Source organism: Convolutriloba macropyga, chromosome 4 (genome assembly GCF_964194025.1).
Source record: "Convolutriloba macropyga chromosome 4, txConMacr16.3, whole genome shotgun sequence".
NCBI classification, from domain to species: Eukaryota; Metazoa; Xenacoelomorpha; order Acoela; family Convolutidae; genus Convolutriloba; species Convolutriloba macropyga.
In genome coordinates, this window is record NC_134471.1 from 65,379,694 (window position 1) to 65,400,808 (window position 21,115).

At 33.5% G+C, this 21,115-nt stretch overlaps 1 protein-coding gene across 3 annotated transcripts in view; it reads right to left on the reverse strand.

Moving 5' to 3' along the window:
* Positions 1-21,115, reverse strand: part of LOC142337833 (uncharacterized) — a 116,631-nt gene that overhangs the window by 91,092 nt on the left and 4,424 nt on the right. For 2 of the 3 annotated variants that reach the window (XM_075387366.1, XM_075387364.1), the window contains exons 2-3: positions 13,627-13,972; positions 11,262-11,708 (exon numbers count right to left, since the gene is read on the reverse strand). In XM_075387366.1, coding sequence (XP_075243481.1) covers positions 11,262-11,332 — 71 coding nt within the window. In that variant the 5' untranslated portion in view covers positions 11,333-11,708; positions 13,627-13,972. Of the gene's footprint in view, positions 1-3,245; positions 3,385-11,261; positions 11,709-13,626; positions 13,973-21,115 lie in introns of those variants that run through there. The other variant, XM_075387365.1, reaches the window with a different exon arrangement.

Consider the following 21,115-nt stretch of genomic DNA (forward strand, 5'->3'; position numbering starts at 1 on the left):
TTTCAACAGAGAAGTTTTGATGAATGGAATAACTTTTTAATATTACGAAAAATTTACCCAAATATGTTTAATGGTTCTTAGTAATTTTGCCCTTTACGGTCACAAAAACCAACCATCAGCAAATTACTATCGACAGGACCTTCGTGACTTTTTAGTAGTCGAAAATAAAACAAAGAGAGAAAAAGCAACTAAATTATCAAAAGAATAAAACTTTGGGCAGTGTGGCCAAGAACGCGCAGCAAGTATACGATTCATAAACTTTTCAAAAAAATATCTATCGTTCAAAGTAGAGTTCTAGACGCGGAGAGATTTAAAATGATTTTTTGTCCAAAAACGCGACAACAATGAGCATTTAGCCTTGTTTCAAACCAAACTCCGTTTTATAAGCTCAAATTAGACAAGTCGACTTCACTTATTTAGTAAATGTCAGTTAAAATAAAAATTTGAAACATTTTTGGAAATGGGTGATTAATACAATTATCACAAGTAAAAGCTTGTTCTACAAACAGGTTAATAGAATACAAACAGCAACTGATTTTGTGAATAACGTACCATCAATTTAATTTGGGCTGTCAAAAAAAGGAGACCGTTCATATTTCTTTTAAAAGATACTGACAATAAATAGAAGTAAAAGTAAATAGCGAAATCATCAAATTACATGAACCAGATCCATTAGACGGACATGTACGAGGTTTTAGAACTTATTTTTACTAGTAGCTTATAAGGACCGAACTATAAGGACCGAACAAGAAAAATTAAACATAGCTAGAAGGATCCAGGACACACAGAAAAGCGATGCTAAAAATATAATATTAAGACTAAGATTGAATCTTAAATCACGTTTTCAAATTTTGAGTTCGAATGAACTAATTGCTATAATGGACTATCAATAGTTTTGCTTCTCATTAGAGGTTATTATTAGCAGCTCTTTCCAATATTTACAAAAGGTTTACCGAAACTTTTATTTCTCTCATTTTATTTAGTTCCAAAATGCTCGACTACTCTTTTACACTGCTTCAGATTTATTTTAGAAAACTGAAATTTTTAAAATTTACTGAAAAAGGGTTTAAAAAGAATTATTCAAAAATTTTAATACAACGAATAAGATTAGCAATTAGAACGCCCAGTTTTTGAATTTATTTTGAAAAAATACCCTGCATATTGCCAGAATATAGCCGCCATTGATTTCCATAATCTCGATTGGGTTGAAAAAACCGGAAAAAAGAAAATTGATTTTGTAAACAAATATTTTTGAAGTACGAACTATTTTGATGTCATTCCGTAGCAAGACATACTCCTTTTTCTTAATGAGGGGATGAAGGGCTAGTATCAATACCAAAAAGCACTAGAGATGGTAACTAAGACTAAAGAACAAATTTTAAGTAGCGTGCATCTAAAATTGGGCTTTATGGGTTGATTTTGTTCATACTCTTGATTTTGTTTTAATGACTCATTTTAGATTGCTTTGCTAAAAAAACTGCTGCTTATACGCACTGTTAGCAGAAAGAGCGGAGAATAAAGCTAGCCTGGAGGAAAAAGGATTTCACACAACTGCTGAACAAGTTGTGACTTACGGTAAAGCGAACATTTCCATTGGCAGTAAAAACCTGGCCGGAAGAATTCCGGAAACAACTCAAAGAAAGCAAAAGAAAAACCCACTCAAACAAATTTGAACCATTGAGATCAGTTTATAAACACTTAAAATATTAACTTGAACTGAAAAAAAATTTTTTTATATATATTAAAAGGCCACATAAAGCCAAAGAAAAGATCTGTTAAACAAACAATATTTTCAAATCGCTCGCAAAAAGTGAAGAAGTCAAAATAGGCTAAGAAACTTAAGTAAGATTATATGGAAAAACGAAAAACTGAAAAAGAATAAGTAAAACTGTAATTTTTTTGATTTTTGTCATATTTCTCAACAAAAAGAATACTTGGTACCAATAAATCTGCACTTAATATGTGACTACAAACTTCATAATTGAAAAACTTCATTTAATATCCTACTTGGGGCAGTAAAACAAAACAATGAGCAAACAATGGTCAAATGTCGCCCAAGAATCAGCAAAATTTAGCTGAAAAACCTCCAAATTAGCATTGAACTTAAATTACCAAAAAAACAAGAAAACCCTAAAATTAAAACAATATTAGAATAAAAAAAAATCGTAACCAAAAAATTCGAAAAACTGTTTTATAAAAGCCGCATTTGAACAAAAAAAAATCGCGTGCTTAGAAAAATCATTTTCACAAATCTATTTCTCGCTCTATGGAAAACAGCGGTATGAACAAAAAAAACTACTCTCAATTCGCTCCACTTTTCAATTTTGTTCAGCACCTAAACCACTCTGTTTCATAATTTGCTGCTTCAAAATTCACTCAAAAAGAACTGATTTGAAAAACGCCTGCAATACTCCAATAAAAAGTTACTGCTTCAATTTTAATCATCAATTGCCTCAATATAATTACTGGGAAACTTGTCATTCTGCAAAACAAAGAATACCTAAACCGAATTAAAGACTCAAATTCCATTGCAATATTCAGTAGACGCAGCATCAAGGAGCCCTAATACTGAGATACTAGAAAAATCCATAGATGGCTGGAAAAATCATCAAATTAACCCATAATTTTCAAAAATTGTCAATTGCTTTCAGAATCTCAAGGCTCGGAGGATCATTTCAACAGAGAAGTTTTGATGAATGGAATAACTTTTTAATATTACGAAAAATTTACCCAAATATGTTTAATGGTTCTTAGTATTTTTGCCCTTTACGGTCACAAAAACCAACCATCAGCAAATTACTATCGACAGGACCTTCGTGACTTTTTAGTAGTCGAAAATAAAACAAAGAGAAAAAGCAACTAAATTATCAAAAGAATCAAAATTTGGGCAGTGTGGCCAAGAACGCGCAGCAAGTTTACGATTCATAAACTTTTCAAAAAAATATCTATCGTTCAAAGTAGAGTTCTAGACGCGGAGAGATTTAAAATGATTTTTTGTCCAAAAACGCGACAACAATGAGCATTTAGCCTTGTTTCAAACCAAACTCCGTTTTATAAGCTCAAATTAGACAAGTCGACTTCACTTATTTAGTAAATGTCAGTTGAAATAAAAATTTGAAACATTTTTGGAAATGGGTGATTAATATGTCTATGCCAATTCGGAAAAATGAACTAAAAAGTTATAATTTGGATCAAAACCGTCTTTCATTTAAGCAAAATGTGATATAATGTGACTGCTCACTTACCTGATATTTTTATACTGGGCAATTAATACTGACAAACAAAAAGCTGCAAAAATTAAAGCAACCAACTCGATAAGATCGCATTCCATTGACAACAATTAAATTTAACAACTGAACCTAAAATTAGAGCCATAAAATTATCAAACGAAATGACGAGCCAGTTTCTCCAGCTGTCAAATTTCAAAAATTCGCACCGATAAAATTTGACTAATTGAAGTGAAAAACTTTGAAACATAAAGCGCACAAGAAAAAGCTCATTTGAAATACACGCACGCATTGCATGACACGACAAACAAAGGCTAAGCAAGTTGAACTTTAAACCAATTTTTACAAGTGCACAAAATAAATGGAAAATCGACGCTTCAATAAATTCAATTTTGCAATAATAATAACTAGCATGCTTACAAATGACACACTGAATTCACATATAGTATACACATAGTTTAAATTTCTACATCACAAAGATGCTAAAAGAATACTTTTCTATTACGTGTGGTATGACAGCAAAGCTTAAGCAAAACTCCATCTTTTTCAATACTTCATAATACATTATCTTTCGGTAAGCAATCCTTTGAACTCATTATATGGAGCGTTACAGACACAAAAATCAATACCAAAAAGCACTAGAGATGGTAACTAAGACTAAAGAACAAATTTTAAGTAGCGTGCATCTAAAATTGGGCTTTATGGGTTGATTTTGTTCATACTCTTGATTTTGTTTTAATGACTCATTTTAGATTGCTTAGCTAAAAAACTGCTGCTTATACGCACTGTTAGCAGAAAGAGCGGAGAATAAAGCTAGCCTGGAGGAATAAAAAGGATTTCACACAACTGCTGAACAAGTTGTGACTTACGGTAAAGCGAACATTTCCATTGGCAGTAAAAAAGCCTGGCCGCAAGAATTCCGGAAACAACTCAAAGAAAACAAAAGAAAAACCCACTCAAACAAATTTGAACCATAGAGTTCAGTTTATAAACACTGAAAATATTAACTTGAACTGAAAAAAAATTTTTTTATATAAATTAAAAGGCCACATAAAGCCAAAGAAAAGATCTGTTAAACAAACAATATTTTTAAATCGCTCGCAAAAAGTGAAGAAGTCAAAATAGGCTAGGAAACTTAAGTAAGATTATATGGAAAAACGAAAAACTGAAAAAGAATAAGTAAAACTGTAAATTTTTTTTGATTTTTGTCATATTTCTCAACAAAAAGAATGCTTGGTACCAATAAATCTGCACTTCATTGGTGACTATAAACTTCATAATTGAAAAACTTCATTTAATATCCTACTTAGGGCAGTAAAACAAAACAATGAGCAAACAATGGTCAAAAGTCGCCCAAGAATCAGCAAAATTTAGCTGAAAAACCTCCAAATTAGCATTGAACTGAAATTACCCAAAAAACAAGAAAACCCTAAAATTAAAACAATATTAGAATAAAAAAATCGTAACCAAAAAATTCGAAAAACTGTTTTATAAAAGCCGCATTTGAACAAAAAAAATCGCGTGCTTAGAAAAATCATTTTCACAAATCTATTTCTCGCTCTATCGAAAACAGCGGTATGAACAAAAAAACTACTCTCAATTCGCTCCACTTTTCAATTTTGTTCAGCACCTAAACCACTCTGTTTCATAATTTGCTGCTTCAAAATTCACTCAAATAGAACTGATATGAAAAACGCCTCCAATAAAAAGTTACTGCTTCAATTTTAATCATCGATTGCCTCAATATAATTACTGGGAAACTTGTCATTCGGCAAAACAAAGAATACCTAAACCGAATTAAAGACTCAAATTCCATTGCAATATTCAGTAGACGCAGCATCAAGGAGCCTTAATACTGAGATACTAGAAAAATCCATAGATGGCTGGAAAAATCATCAAATCAACCAATAATTTTCAAAAATTGTCAATTGCTTTCAGAATCTCAAGGCTCGGAGGATCATTTCAACAGAGAAGTTTTGATGAATGGAATAACTTATTAATATTACGAAAAATTTACCCAAATATGTTTAATGGTTCTTAGTAATTTTGCCCTTTACGGTCACAAAAACCAACCATCAGCAAATTACTATCGACAGGACCTTCGTGACTTTTTAGTAGTCGAAAAAAAAACAAAGAGAGAAAAAGCAACTAAATTATCAAAAGAATCAAAATTTGGGCAGTGTGGCCAAGAACGCGCAGCAAGTTTACGATTCATAAACTTTTCAAAAAAATATCTATCGTTCAAAGTAGAGTTCTAGACGCGGAGAGATTTAAAATGATTTTTTGTCCAACAACGCGACAACAATGAGCATTTAGCCTTGTTTCAAACCAAACTCCGTTTTATAAGCTCAAATTAGACAAGTCGACTTCACTTATTTAGTAAATGTCAGTTAAAATAAAAATTTGAAACATTTTTGGAAATGGGTGATTAATACAATTATCACAAGTAAAAGCTTGTTCTACAAATAGGTTAATAGAATACAAACAGCAACTGATTTTGTGAATAACGTACCATCAATTTAATTTGGGCTGTCAAAAAAAGGAGACCGTTCATATTTCTTTTAAAAGCTACTGACAATAAATAGAAGTAAAAGTAAATAGCGAAATCATCAAATTACATGAACCAGTTCCATTAGACAGACATGTACGAGGTTTTAGAACTTATTTTTACTAGTAGCTTATAAGGACCGAACTATAAGGACCGAACAAGAAAAATTAAACATAGCTAGAAGGATCCAGGACACACAGAAAAGCGATGCTAAAAATATAATATTAAGACAGATTGAATCTTAAATCACGTTTTCAAATTTTGAGTTCGAATGAACTAATTGCTATAATGGACTATCAATAGTTTTGCTTCTCATTAGAGGGAATTATTAGCAGCTCTTTCCAATATTTACAAAAGGTTTACCGAAACTTTTATTTCTCTCATTTTATTTAGTTCCAAAATGCTCGACTACTCTTTTACACTGCTTCAGATTTATTTTAGAAAACTGAAATTTTTAAAATTTACTGAAAAACGGTTTAAAAAGAATTATTCAAAAATTTTAATACAACGAATAAGATTAGCAATTAGAACGCCCAGTTTTTGAATTTATTTTGAAAAAATACCCTGCATATTGCCAGAATATAGCCGCCATTGATTTCCATAATCTCGATTGGGTTGAAAAAACCGGAAAAAAGAAAATTGATTTTGTAAACAAATATTTTTGAAGTACGAACTATTTTGATGTCATTCCGTAGCAAGACATACTCCTTTTTCTTAATGAGGGGATGAAGGGGCTAGTATCAATACCAAAAAGCACTAGAGATGGTAACTAAGACTAAAGAACAAATTTTAAGTAGCGTGCATCTAAAATTGGGCTTTATGGGTTGATTTTGTTCATACTCTTGATTTTGTTTTAATGACTCATTTTAGATTGCTTTGCTAAAAAAACTGCTGCTTATACGCACTGTTAGCAGAAAGAGCGGAGAATAAAGCTAGCCTGGAGGAAAAAGGATTTCACACAACTGCTGAACAAGTTGTGACTTACGGTAAAGCGAACATTTCCATTGGCAGTAAAAAAAACCTGGCCGGAAGAATTCCGGAAACAACTCAAAGAAAGCAAAAGAAAAACCCACTCAAACAAATTTGAACCATTGAGATCAGTTTATAAACACTTAAAATATTAACTTGAACTGAAAAAAAAATTTTTTATATTAAAAGGCCACATAAAGCCAAAGAAAAGATCTGTTAAACAAACAATATTTTCAAATCGCTCGCAAAAAGTGAAGAAGTCAAAATAGGCTAGGAAACTTAAGTAAGATTATATGGAAAAACGAAAAACTGAAAAAGAATAAGTAAAACTGTAAATTTTTTTGATTTTTGTCATATTTCTCAACAAAAAGAATACTTGGTACCAATAAATCTGCACTTAATATGTGACTACAAACTTCATAATTGAAAAACTTCATTTAATATCCTACTTGGGGCAGTAAAACAAAACAATGAGCAAACAATGGTCAAAAGTCGCCCAAGAATCAGCAAAATTTAGCTGAAAAACCTCCAAATTAGCATTGAACTTAAATTACCCAAAAAACAAGAAAACCCTAAAATTAAAACAATATTAGAATAAAAAAATCGTAACCAAAAAATTCGAAAAACTGTTTTATAAAAGCCGCATTTGAACAAAAAAAATCGCGTGCTTAGAAAAATCATTTTCACAAATCTATTTCTCGCTCTATCGAAAACAGCGGTATGAACAAAAAAAACTACTCTCAATTCGCTCCACTTTTCAATTTTGTTCAGCACCTAAACCACTCTGTTTCATAAATTGCTGCTTCAAAATTCACTCAAAAAGAACTGATTTGAAAAACGCCTCCAATACTCCAATAAAAAGTTACTGCTTCAATTTTAATCATCAATTGCCTCAATATAATTACTGGGAAACTTGTCATTCTGCAAAACAAAGAATACCTGAACCGAATTAAAGACTCAAATTCCATTGCAATATTCAGTAGACGCAGCATCAAGGAGCCCTAATACTGAGATACTAGAAAAATCCATAGATGGCTGGAAAAATCATCAAATTAACCCATAATTTTCAAAAATTGTCAATTGCTTTCAGAATCTCAAGGCTCGGAGGATCATTTCAACAGAGAAGTTTTGATGAATGGAATAACTTTTTAATATTACGAAAAATTTACCCAAATATGTTTAATGGTTCTTAGTATTTTTGCCCTTTACGGTCACAAAAACCAACCATCAGCAAATTACTATCGACAGGACCTTCGTGACTTTTTAGTAGTCGAAAATAAAACAAAGAGAAAAAGCAACTAAATTATCAAAAGAATCAAAATTTGGGCAGTGTGGCCAAGAACGCGCAGCAAGTTTACGATTCATAAACTTTTCAAAAAAATATCTATCGTTCAAAGTAGAGTTCTAGACGCGGAGAGATTTAAAATGATTTTTTGTCCAAAAACGCGACAACAATGAGCATTTAGCCTTGTTTCAAACCAAACTCCGTTTTATAAGCTCAAATTAGACAAGTCGACTTCACTTATTTAGTAAATGTCAGTTGAAATAAAAATTTGAAACATTTTTGGAAATGGGTGATTAATATGTCTATGCCAATTCGGAAAAATGAACTCAAAAGTTATAATTTGGATCAAAACCGTCTTTCATTTAAGCAAAATGTGATATAATGTGACTGCTCACTTACCTGATATTTTTATACTGGGCAATTAATACTGACAAACAAAAAGCTGCAAAAATTAAAGCAACCAACTCGATAAGATCGCATTCCATTGACAACAATTAAATTTAACAACTGAACCTAAAATTAGAGCCATAAAATTATCAAACGAAATGACGAGCCAGTTTCTCCAGCTGTCAAATTTCAAAAATTCGCACCGATAAAATTTGACTAATTGAAGTGAAAAACTTTGAAACATAAAGCGCACAAGAAAAAGCTTATTTGAAATACACGCACGCATTGCATGACACGACAAACAAAGGCTAAGCAAGTTGAACTTTAAACCAATTTTTACAAGTGCACAAAATAAATGGAAAATCGACGCTTCAATAAATTCAATTTTGCAATAATAATAACTAGCATGCTTACAAATGACACACTGAATTCACATATAGTATACACATAGTTTAAATTTCTACATCACAAAGATGCTAAAAGAATACTTTTCTATTACGTGTGGTATGACAGCAAAGCTTAAGCAAAACTCCATCTTTTTCATTACATAATACATTATCTTTCGGTAAGCAATCCTTTGAACTCATTATATGGAGCGTTACAGACACAAAAAAACTGTAAAAATGAAATCAAATGTGAACTTAAAGTTCATCTTTCAAATGTGATGCATAGACGTTACATGCAAATGCTACATGCATGACAGTAATTCCAAAAGAGTTCACTTCTTCAAAATGTCCCAAAGTTTTTTTAGAAAAATATATATTTTTTTAGCAAAAAGTCATTTTATCTGAACGCTAGACAACTTATATGATATGCTATATGATATATCAGGTATCGGATGCAAAAATTATGAAATCATTTTTCACAATTTGGATCAATTATCCATAAATATTTGAAAACAGAAGACAAATTTCGGGAGCCCTGTTGTTGCTTCGTTATTACTAGACATTCAAATTTTGAGGTACTGTGGAAATTAAAAATCAACAGAATAATGAACTCAACTAACAATTTTTCAGCAAACGTTGAAATATAATTGACTAACGTCGTACGAATTGCTCACAAAAAACTACGATCAAATAACTGTAGTAGTAGCTAGCTTGAGCTTAAAAACTGCCACGAGAAGAAATATTGAGGTCACTGGAAAAAGTGATGGTAGAGATGGGCGGTTGCGGCCGAGTACCGGAAAGGTGGGGGTCTATACTTCCAGAAAATACTACTCATACCATAAATTTACGAATCCGCAGTTACAGTCAAACGTTCATTTGGAGACTGGCGAAGCTCGGAAAGAACTTCCAAGAGGTTAAGGCAATCGCGCTTTACTAGTTTATCAACATTCTCTACTCAAAAGTCACAAAAATTCGTTTAAAAAAACGAAAGATTGCTCGAACGGAAATTGATGGCACACAATTGCACAAAAAGACCAGCAAAAACGTGTGAACTGTATGAAATTGACCGCCGTTATTTCATCAACTATCCTCACTCTAGAATTAGCTGCATTGAGAAAATTTAATACCACTTTTTTCAAGCAGATTTGACAAAAACTCCTTTGGATGCCACTAATAAGCATCAAGCTTTTCTCTGATGTCATCTTCGTTTAAAATCCACAACCGCAGATCGTGATATTAGCTTCGTTGTTTCCTAGTTTTGTTTTTTCAATCAGCTTTGACATAGGTATTCAAATCAATAGCCAAGCTGTGGTACTGCCAAGGAAAAGAAAATGCGTTGCAATAAAGAAATTGGTACCGGCATGCGAAAAAATTCCAGATTAATCTGATTTTTTATATCAAAAAATGCAACGTAGGCACGGTCAAAGCAAAAACTCCTCAGAGTCGTCAAATTTAAAATCTCGTCTACTTCTTAGATTAAAAGAGCTCACGTAACTGCTCCAACTCAATTTTGTCGGGTTTTATAATTTAACTTGTTAAAATGTTTTTTTTTGTCAAAAAGTATTAAAAAAACACCCTGAAGTAAAACAGAGCGTTAATAAATATCACTGGAACAGAATCCGTTTATCGTTAAGCAGCTACAACTTATCAAAAACAAAAATTACAACAACTTTTTCAAATGAGCTCAGAAATTATTAATTTTGCTATATCCCACCCCCCTAATTTCTTAAAGAAAAACATAGCTGGCAGATTGCCAGAAAATAACCGTAACAGCTTCGTAGATCTGCAGTCTCAAAAAGACAGTAAAAGGAGCAGAGAAAAAAATTCTTTTTATTAAATCCTGAGATGTTATATTGTGATTAAGAATCTGTATAACATATTTCTGCTTCTATTAGCTGCCCTTAAATAACCTTCAATCAGAGTGACAAACACTCACTGGACCATATCTCTTTGAATTAAAGTGAAAAAAGTCAAATTCAGAGTGATGAAGTTATTTTTGAGAGGTAAGTCACGTGTGACCAAAACACTACCACGAGAATGAACAGAAAAAGTCGCTCCAATAAGAGTGAAAAATGACGTCACTCACGCAAATCAGTTGAAATTGGATGAACGAATAAACAAAACGCAAATTTGAAGTTATTGTGACGTCATATAGTTGTAACAAAAATCTTGATGGCGAAATAAAAATAACCAAAAGAAGGCCAATAATAGCCTCAGCTATCGCTTTGCGGCTATTAAACCAAGATTTTTGAAACCCTTAACTTCACAACGAAAACGAGTTAAATAAAAACCAGCGGAAATATTCTACGCTGTAAGAGCTTTTAAATGATACAACGCATGTCTTCCTCCGATCAATTTTTCGGGGGTTAAAAAAGAGCCAGCTAGCAAACAGTCCCTTCCCTCATTACGAGGTTGGAGCAATTAATATTAAACATTTTGCAGGAGTTAAAAGTACCAACTTGATTCTGTAGGGCGAAGATCCTCGTCTTTGTTTGACTCCATCTGGGCTCTTGCAGGGAGGGTAAGACATAGCACACGTTCAGTTCTCTTCCAAGGCCGTCCCCGACCAGATAAATTTGGAAATGGATTTCCGAATACTTCCTTTCCGTCACAACGGTAGTTTCGAGAGCGTCATTCTAACATACCGAGCATCGAAAACAGGTCGAATTCTGCTGTAATTGATCGATTCGTTCAAACTATTAACTGTAACATGAACCAATAAAACGATAAGCGTAATAAACTGAACTAACGTAAACCTTGATAAAATTTGGCCAATTCAGTAGATAAATTCATCAGATCTGTTTCAACACGATTTGAACACGAAGGTAGTTTTTTCACTTCTTGGCAGTTGCACGCACAAACGACCGGTTACTTGTGCAAAGTTGTAAGTAATAAATGAAGCATAACTAAAACACACCAGACTACATTTAGCCAGAAGTTTGCAAACCAAAACCATCAGTTTCGAGCTCAATGAAAAGTATCAATCAACTAAATAACAAGCAACCCTCGAAATTCATCAAATTGGGGCATTACAGTCATTTCTCGTTCACTTTTACAAACAGCTTTCCGTTAATCACTAATTTAGTTCAATTCTTTGCGTAACATAAAATTTTGGGTAACAAATCTTGATGTCAAACTCAAACAACATTCGTAGAATTGATGTGCGAAAGTCACTTCAAAGAATCAATAAATTACAAAATGTTCTCACACAAGAATCAACTTTATCCTCTCAATTGCGGAGTTGCAATCGACTATAACTGATCATTATAGCCTCTGAACAATGACAATTGATATTTTTAGAAATTTGTGAAAAACCTGAATATACTATCTTAAAGATGAAAAATTGAAAATTCAAAAATTAATGCCAGTTATTGATCTTTTCTAAAAGACTTTTCAAGTACCTGTTTACGCTATAACAAAAGAACTCAATAAATGCGTGATATAATAATCATAAACCGATTAACGTCGGGCCTAAGGCTCTCGAACGACAGGCGGGGCAATTTAATTCAGAATTTTAGCCGAGAATTTTTTATGTGTGGAAAAAAATCCTCTCAAGGCGGAGTTGTAAACTCTGAACTCCGGTATATTAGACTCAATCGTTTACTCTCGGCTTTCCGCGCATTAAAATACCTTATCTTCAAATCGAATTTTGATTAGAACAAAAATCAAGAAGTGAAGTAAAGTCTCTCACGAAGTAAAATCGGAAAAATGTTCTAGAACATCTTCAAGCAAAAATTTAGCATACAGAATACACATGTTTACAATAATTGCTTCAAACTTTGTTCGAGAGCAATTAGTCAATAATAACTCCTCGAATCATTTGCATATAATTTTTTTTAGTTGTCAGTATTCTCAACCTACGGTTATGTTTTTAATGTATTTGCTTTTTAAAAAACAAATCTTGGGTAAAACATTTTTAAGGAAAAGGCTGCAACAATTTTTCCTAAGATGTCAGGAAATGTACCTGTACTTGAACTGTGAAAACAGCTACCACAACCACCAATACTACAATCAGTTACTCTGATTCGATAGCCTGACAAAAACAAATAAACACGCCAGGAAAACGCAGATAAAGGGCACATAGGACAGACAGGATGCGGTCGCCTTTTGCCCTGCTATTATAAAAAATTTTATTCCTCGCTGGTATAATATGCTTGTTTGCAGAATTACGTGCACACTATTGCACGCCAAGCAAGGGCGAAGGGGGCAGGAATTAAAAGAGCGAGGGGGGGTGATATAGGGGTAATAGAGGTAATGGCAATCTCCGTCCTGTTGTGTGAGCTCAGGTTACTTTTTCACTCTCACTTTTTAAAGGCAGGAAAAAACATATTAGTGCAATTTGCCGACGTATTTACAAGCCAATATATTTTGAAAACTTCTGGGCTTGATTTGCAGAAATCAGGGTTGCAACTTATTAAAACTATTTTTTTGAAAAAATGCGCAACTTTTAAGCAATTGTACCCAAATACCCGACAATGAAGACACCATCAGAAACTATTACTTAGATTCCTTCAATACACTGCAATCTAGAAAACGATTAAAAAACTACTAAGCGCTAAAAAACGGTTTTACTATCGTAAATGACTAACAAAACCAATATATAATATAGTCATGGTATCTGAAATACGGTGCTATATGTTTCAGTAAATCAATATAATTTCTAAAATTCTTATAATGATAAGCCTTAACCCCGAGACACTTTCAGTACCAACATTTTTCAACTACCTATTGAGAGACACCTTGATGTCAGTTGAAAGTATTTAACATTTTTGATCATTGAACGGGCTTTATTTTTAGATTATAAATATGCAAATGAACGCTTACATTTCTAGTTTAGCGAACTGATTTGTAGGCGTTATCACGTGAACTATTTCTATTCAAGCCCACACGCTCTGCTTTCGGTGCTGTAATCAATCATGAAGTTCGGCTTGTTTGTTTGTACCAACCGTACTAAGGATGTACTGTAAAACTTTCCACAGCTCGGGAGTATTGTAATACGTTACTTTTTCCAGTTCGATTAGGGTACTGTTCTTTCTCGCAGGCAGCGTTCAACTTTCTAGTGGAGGGTTGCTAAACTCTTTTGGGTTTGACTAGAGTGGTAATAAGGATGGTGAGGAGGTAGCGACGGAAGCAATGAGGGCATTAAATCTATTTACTGTCCGAGTGAAATCTGAACACAAAGAAGAGGCCACTGCTGTATCCTGATTAACCCCCCATAGTTACCCCCACACGCATTCAAAGCACGGAAAAGAAAATAGCTGAAAGCCTTCCTGAAAAACCAAATTTTCTTTCCCCGGGGTAGGAAAATATAGTTCAAATGATGCAATAAAAACGTATCACAAAATAAGAATTGCTTGTTCGATCATGCAGAGGTAGCGCTATCGCAGTTGAGTGAAATTTGGTTGATTAAAAATGAAGAGCTGAGGGAAGAAAACTTTCGGTAAGAAAAAGTAAGGTCATACTCAATCCTTGTTGGTCTTTATGTGAGCGTAATTATAGCTTCATAGCAAGTCAATATTCTTAATCACAAAAATCATCCTAATGACATTTTGGTAATTAGGATTTCCAGAGCTAAATACAGAGATTCATTGAAGTAATCTTCAACAAATAAATGCCATCTAAAAATAAACTTGAGTACATTCTAATCGTCCCATGCAATGATATCGCATAAATTTTTGGGAATAGGTTCTGAGGACTTTCTGATTTAATGAACCTATTTAGCCAACCAAAGCGATACAAGCAGAAATGTAAAATACAGGGGAAAAGAAAAACGTGAATAAATTATCTGCTACCTTTTGAGCTATGCAAATGAGAAACATAGCTGGCAGATTGCCAGAAAATAGCCGCAATAGATTCGTAGATCGGCAGTAAAAAAACGGTAAAAAAGACAGACCAAAAAATAGTCTTTTCATTGAGGGCTGATCTGTTATATTTTGATTTAAAATCTGTATAAGTTATTGCTGCCTCTATTAGCTGATCTCTAATAACCTTCATTTAGAGTGACACACACCCATTTGACCTTATCTCTTTGAATTAAAGTAAATAAAAGTCAATTTCAAAGTGAGGAAGTCATTTTTGAGAGTGAAGTAAGTCAAGTGTGACCAAAAATTAAATCACGAGAATGAACAGAAAAAGTCGCTCCAATAAGAGTGAAAAATGACGTCACTCACGCAAATCAGTTGAAATTGGATGAACGAATAAACAAAACGCAAATTTGAAGTTATTGTGACGTCATATAGTTGTAACAAAAATCTTGATGAAATCCTGTTATATTTTGATTTAAAATCTGTATAAGTTATTGCTGCCTCTATTAGCTGATCTCTAATAACCTTCAGCTAGAGTGACACGCACTCATTTGACCTTATCTCTTTGAATTAAAGAAAAGAAAAGTCAATTTCAAAGTGAGGAAGTCATTTTTGAGAGTGAAGTAAGTCAAGTGTGACCAAAAATTAAATCACGCGCATGAACAAAAAAACTCGCTCCACTAAGAGCGAAAAATGACGTCACATATGCAATTCAGTTGAAATTGCATGAACGAATGAACAAAAAGTGGCTGTGACGTCATATGGTCGTAACAAAAATCATGACGACGAAATAAAAAAACATAGCAGGACAAGTCCTGACGTACAATTCAAAGAATTTTCATTGACTAAACAGAAAAACTAGACCTAGAATGAACTATGAGTGAAATGCGAAAACCATTTTAGAAAAAATCAGATAAAAAATATGACAATCAATGTCAAAATGCCGCATGTGAACCAAAAAAAACCACTAGCGAGAAATGAAAAATAAATTCAAACAAAAAACTAGGTCTAGAATGAGCTGTGAATAGATTGGGAAAACCATTTAGAAAAAAATCCGATCCAAAAAATCGAAAAAACAGTAAAAATCAGAGTGAAATTGCCGCATGTGAACAAAAAACCACTACCGAGAAACCAAATTTTTGTTCAAACACCGTTTTCTCACTCTACTTTAAAATTAGAGCGAAAAAAATTCACGCCGCAAAACCACTCGCTTTTTCGCTTCATTTTCTGTTTCGGCGTGACCTGATTTTGGTTACCATTTTGGTGACCTGTTTCGGCGTGACCTACTCCAATTTGCCTTCAAAAATCATGAAAATGTGTGAACAGATCTTAAAAAAAAGACAGCGCCCCAATACAATTCAAATTCTTTGAATTGTAAAAAACCAAGAGAAGGCCAATAATAGCCCCAGCTATCGCTGTGCGGCTATCAATCATTTCCGAACACAGAACACGTGAACATACTGTTTTTTTTGACATACTGCTTAATTAATTTGTTTTTTTTTTTACCTAATCTAAGAATCTAATGTTTGCAACAAAAGGCGCCTCGTCTAATAATAAAATGTTAAATAGCAGTTAACTTGAGCTCTTCGAGAAAATTAAAAATTTCTTAGCGGTTAGGTTTATCACTACATTTTTTTTCAAAGCAAGAATGCGGAGCCGAAGATCAAGAAAACAAAAAAAACAGTTGGTTCTGAACCGTTCGTGCCCCCCCAGTACGTTTTGCACCCCCAGTACGTTTTGCGCCCCCAAGTTACAGAGCACGTGTCATTACAGAGTAAATCATTATGTAAAAATATGGCACGTGTGTCTGGGGGTTGCAAATAATATGCACCCACTAAGCTGGAGGGGGGGGGGGGGAGGAGGGGAGGGGGCACAAACGGGAAAGATCCGATAGTAGATTAAGTTATGTTTACTAAATTGTTCAAAAACTGCATACTTAGTGTTTTTTGTCTTGCAACACAACTAAAGCTTATAATCAATCCCTTCAAAGCAAAGCAGAACTACAAAATCCAGAGAAAAAACTATCAAAACTGCTCCTAGCTGGAAAATATCCAGGAAATAGCTTCGATAGCTTCATACACCTTAAGCCTCAAAAACCACCAAAAGATTGAGACCTTAATTTTTTTCAAAGAAAAACCGTTCTGCTTATTGTTAAGAGTTCTTTAATTGATTTACAGTTTTTACTGGAAAACTGCTCTAAAAATCTTTCATTTAAATTCATATATCCTCAAAAAACCTCAAACTCCCAATAAAGTCAGCAAACTATAAAAACTTGCTCCATAAAAGCAAATATTAAAAAAAATCAAGAACGACTGAAAAAACCCTGATTTGAAGTGAGCGTGATGTCACAGTTCGTACACAACAGTTCTTGACTGCCAAAAAAAACAACCAAGAGAACTATTGGAAGGCAGTACGGTGTCCGATTTAAGTAATTTCACCGTTTATAGTTGTTTGCGAAATAGCAAACACGACGAAACTTTTGCTCACCTTTTGTCATTTTATCTGGATAAAAAAGGCTGAAGGATACAGCCATCTCACATAATATGGAAAAAAACAATTCTCAAGCCTGCTTCTAATGAAATGTCAAGAGCTCTATTTTTAAACCTTGTCGCTCAATGCAACGCCTACGCTAAGCTCAAAATCGGATTATTCAAATTCAACAGCCTTCAGCGAATTGTGAACTGATATTTCATAGCATACAACTTGAAAAAATATATTCTAAAAATAAACAGTGTGATCACATATAGTAAGCAACTGTATTTCAAAAATAACAACCTAGAACAATATAAATAACACGAGAAATACGATAAGATAATACTGCATAAGTTAAGATACCAGCATTCTCTTTAAAGGCCAAAAATAGAAAAAAGAACAATGCTACCTTATCAGGTAGAGTCCTTCAAAATCTGATCAACTGAAACATTTTCATTTGTGTATCTAGCAATCTAAAAATAGACAATACAGTTCATTGAAATCTACGCTACAATAGAATGACAATCGATTGGATTTCCCTTTAAGGTGAACAATCAAGATATTCACCTAGTGTAGAGTATTTCCTTCAACCAAATTGTTCAAATGGCTGAACAAACCAAGCGGATATTTTTCAATCTATCATAATGAAGTCTTCACAACTGAGACAAGCATAGAATGATTTGGTGTAATTGCCCAACTTCCAGTTCTAATTACCCGAAATTATAGGTGGAAGATAAAGTTAAATAGAGCAACTTCAAATAGGAAAAAGACTGACTTGACCCGAGAAACCAGGAGCAACAAACAATGGCCGAAAACAAAAGTAGGAGCAATAGAGGTAAAAAAATAGTCAGGATCAGAGAAATGTATGGAAAACTTAACCTTTCAATGAGTATTTAACTTCCTAGTTTGATTTCGCAAAATTATGTCAACAAGCCAATTTTTAAAAAAAGATAATTATTTACAATGAATACAAATCACAGATCAGGAAAACAAGCATGCTATCTCATTATAATACAAATATCAAGACAATAAAAACTGTAGTTATTAAATGTTTCAATACAACTTCAAGGTTTCGACGTTCAAAAAATTTAATATCTTTAGAAGTTTCTCAAGTCCATTGACTTCAATTTTGATAAATCTAAACCAACTGCCCTCAGACGAAAGCGAGGGTTGACTTGTTTCATTTTAGCTAGCTTGTGCTTAGAAGGCGCAAGTGCAGTTCATTGGAGGGGGAGGTGGTCATCAAACCTATATCACTTCAAAATTACTTTTCACTTCAAGATTTCTCAAAAAATCTTCATTTAATCAGCAGCTTCGGTGAACTGTACACTCAGAGCCTACTGAATCTAGAGCCTTCAGAGCGCTGCTGGGACAATTACTTTCCTCGGTTTTTTCCAGTTTATTCCATCTTTGAAGACGGAAAGTCTAAAAATTTGCATAAATAAAAAAAAATGACAAGAAGAAGACCATAAACGACTCGATTAGTTAATATAAATTCCTAAATAACCGTACCTAAATTGAAAATTTCGGAGAAAAATAGTAAAAACTTAGTTCCATTTGAATATATAAAACATTAATCAGCTAAGAGTTGCATTTGAATATATAAAAAATCAATCAGCTAAGAAAACTATAAAGTCTTTCAGAATGTAGACCTCGTTTTTAGGTGAGCAGGAGCGGGTAGACAAGGTGAGAAGGATAGAAGTTTTGAGTAGAGAAGGACAACTTTTATGGGATCAAAACATCTGATCCTATTGAGACTAAAGTGTTGAGGCTACAATCAATATAAATACCTTAATAATAGAAATTCCTAATCTAAACACATGTGCAACTCTTCCCAAAAATCAAAATATTCAGAGAAAAGTGAAGAGCAGAGAATGCGCGTCGTGAGCAACTCAACAAAATTTTGAGTTTGTTGAAAAACTAAAAAACGGAGAATAAGCGTTAGTCAAAACAAATAGCAGCCGAAAAATTTGCAGAAAAATATAGTTGAAACAACTAATATCTAGAAATGAATTATCTTCAGTCAAAAAAATAACATAAACCGACTAATATCGGAAGAACTGCTCTCGAACGACAGGCAAGGCAATTTATTTCAGGGGCTGTAGCCTAGATAAACTGTTCTTTATGGGTGCAAACACAATTGACCACGCCAAGATTCGAACGATGGACCTCCCGATCCCTCAGGAGAAGCACTGCCCACTCGGCTATCAGGCACTTCTTTGTGCCATGCAACAAGCTTTTCTTGGGAGTGAAAACAATAGAGATCACGCAAACTTGAAGAACGAAAGAGTCAAAAAGTCACTTGAGAAGTCAAAGAATATTCTAGAAAACGCGCACAAACGATCAAGCAAAACCTATGAACTTCGTTCGAGAGCATTTATTCAAAACAAGCCACATCTGAAAACATAACCGACTAACGTCGAGCGAATTGCTCTCAAACGACCGGCGAGCGGTAAGCTTCGTCAGTGACTAGCCGCGGTTTAGTTACGCTAGCTTTAGATTCATTGAAGGGGCGTAAGGTGAGCGCAGAGGGGGTGCAAAAGAGCATTGGGGGACTGATGTGGGGGCGGTGGGGGAGTGGGATAAATTTTTAAGAACCGCCCTTCACACCATAAGAATAAGTCTCCAAAAAAGTTAATCGCATACTCCAAGACTAGTGGGCTCAAAGGCTCTAAAAGAATTTTATGCAAACAGGTTCTGAAGACAAAAGTCAAATGCGTCGGACGAAAAATAGTAAAAGCGAAAGCTTGCATGAAAGAGACAAACAGGATTACTATATTTGATACAAATTGCTTTTGAGAGCAGTTAACAATGATTTCCTAAAAAGTGCCTGTTAAATCGTGTATGATAAAAACATTTCAACTATAACTCATTGTTAATGAGGATCAGAGATGATGACATTACGCCACATAACAGCAGCTGAAGTGCGGCATCAACAAAGAGAGAGAGATAGAGTGAGAGAGATAGAGATAAAACGTGAACAAGAAAGAGAAGGAAAGAAACCCCAACCGACAGAGAAAAAGAGGTACAAATACTTAAAGAAAGGACTGCAAAAGGCAAAATTAAAAATAAAAGTTTTCAACTTCACAGAAAAAATGTTGATCGAAAAATTTTGAACCAAATTTGTTCTCGAAAGTTCTGTCAAGTAGCCCATCTCCAAGCCATAAAAAGTTTTGTTGGCCAGTAATGCTAGTTAAACTCAAAGACAAAAATTATGGAAAATTTTGGAAACAATTGCAAATTTTAACAAAACCTTGCAAAAACTCAAGATATTAATATCTTAAGAACCATTTCATTGTCTCAAGGGACTATCCAAAATCCCTGTTTCAAGCCTGAAATACTTTCACTGGCTCATAAAGACCCGTACATTTGGAACATGATAAAAAATTTTCCAAAGATTTGAAAAAAAAAATTAAAATTTATCAAAAAAATACTAAAACTCGAGTAATAAAAAATAGTGTTAACCATTCCATTAACTCTAGAAACTACGCAAGCGCTGATTATCAAAACTTGGAGGTTGATCATCTAGGGCCCTTGCTGCCCGAAAAATTCAAAAACATGAAACAGATATTTATTAAAAATTGCTCAAAAGCATGATATTAAAACCTTGAAAAACATTCCATTACATCTATAAACTATGCAGTAACAAATTATCAAACACTAGAGGAAGTTCCATGGCTCTTGAGGCTAGAGAAACAAAAAAACATTAAAAAAACTTGAAAAATTGCAAGTTTTATACAAAAAATGGTAAAGCTTTAGATATTAAAAAGTTGAAAATTAACCCATGACCAACAAAAATTTTCCAGTCACTTATTATCAAACCCTAACGGAGATTTTCTGACCCTTGAGGCTTAAAAAACCAAAATAATGACTATAAATGTCAAAAAAACTGGAACAAATGGCAAAAATTATAAAAAAAATGCTAAAATTCGTAATGTTAAGAAATCTTGCAAGACATTCCATTACATCTAGAATCTAGAAACTATAGAATAACCTATTTTTAAACCCTAGAAGATATTCCTTGGCTCTTGACGCTG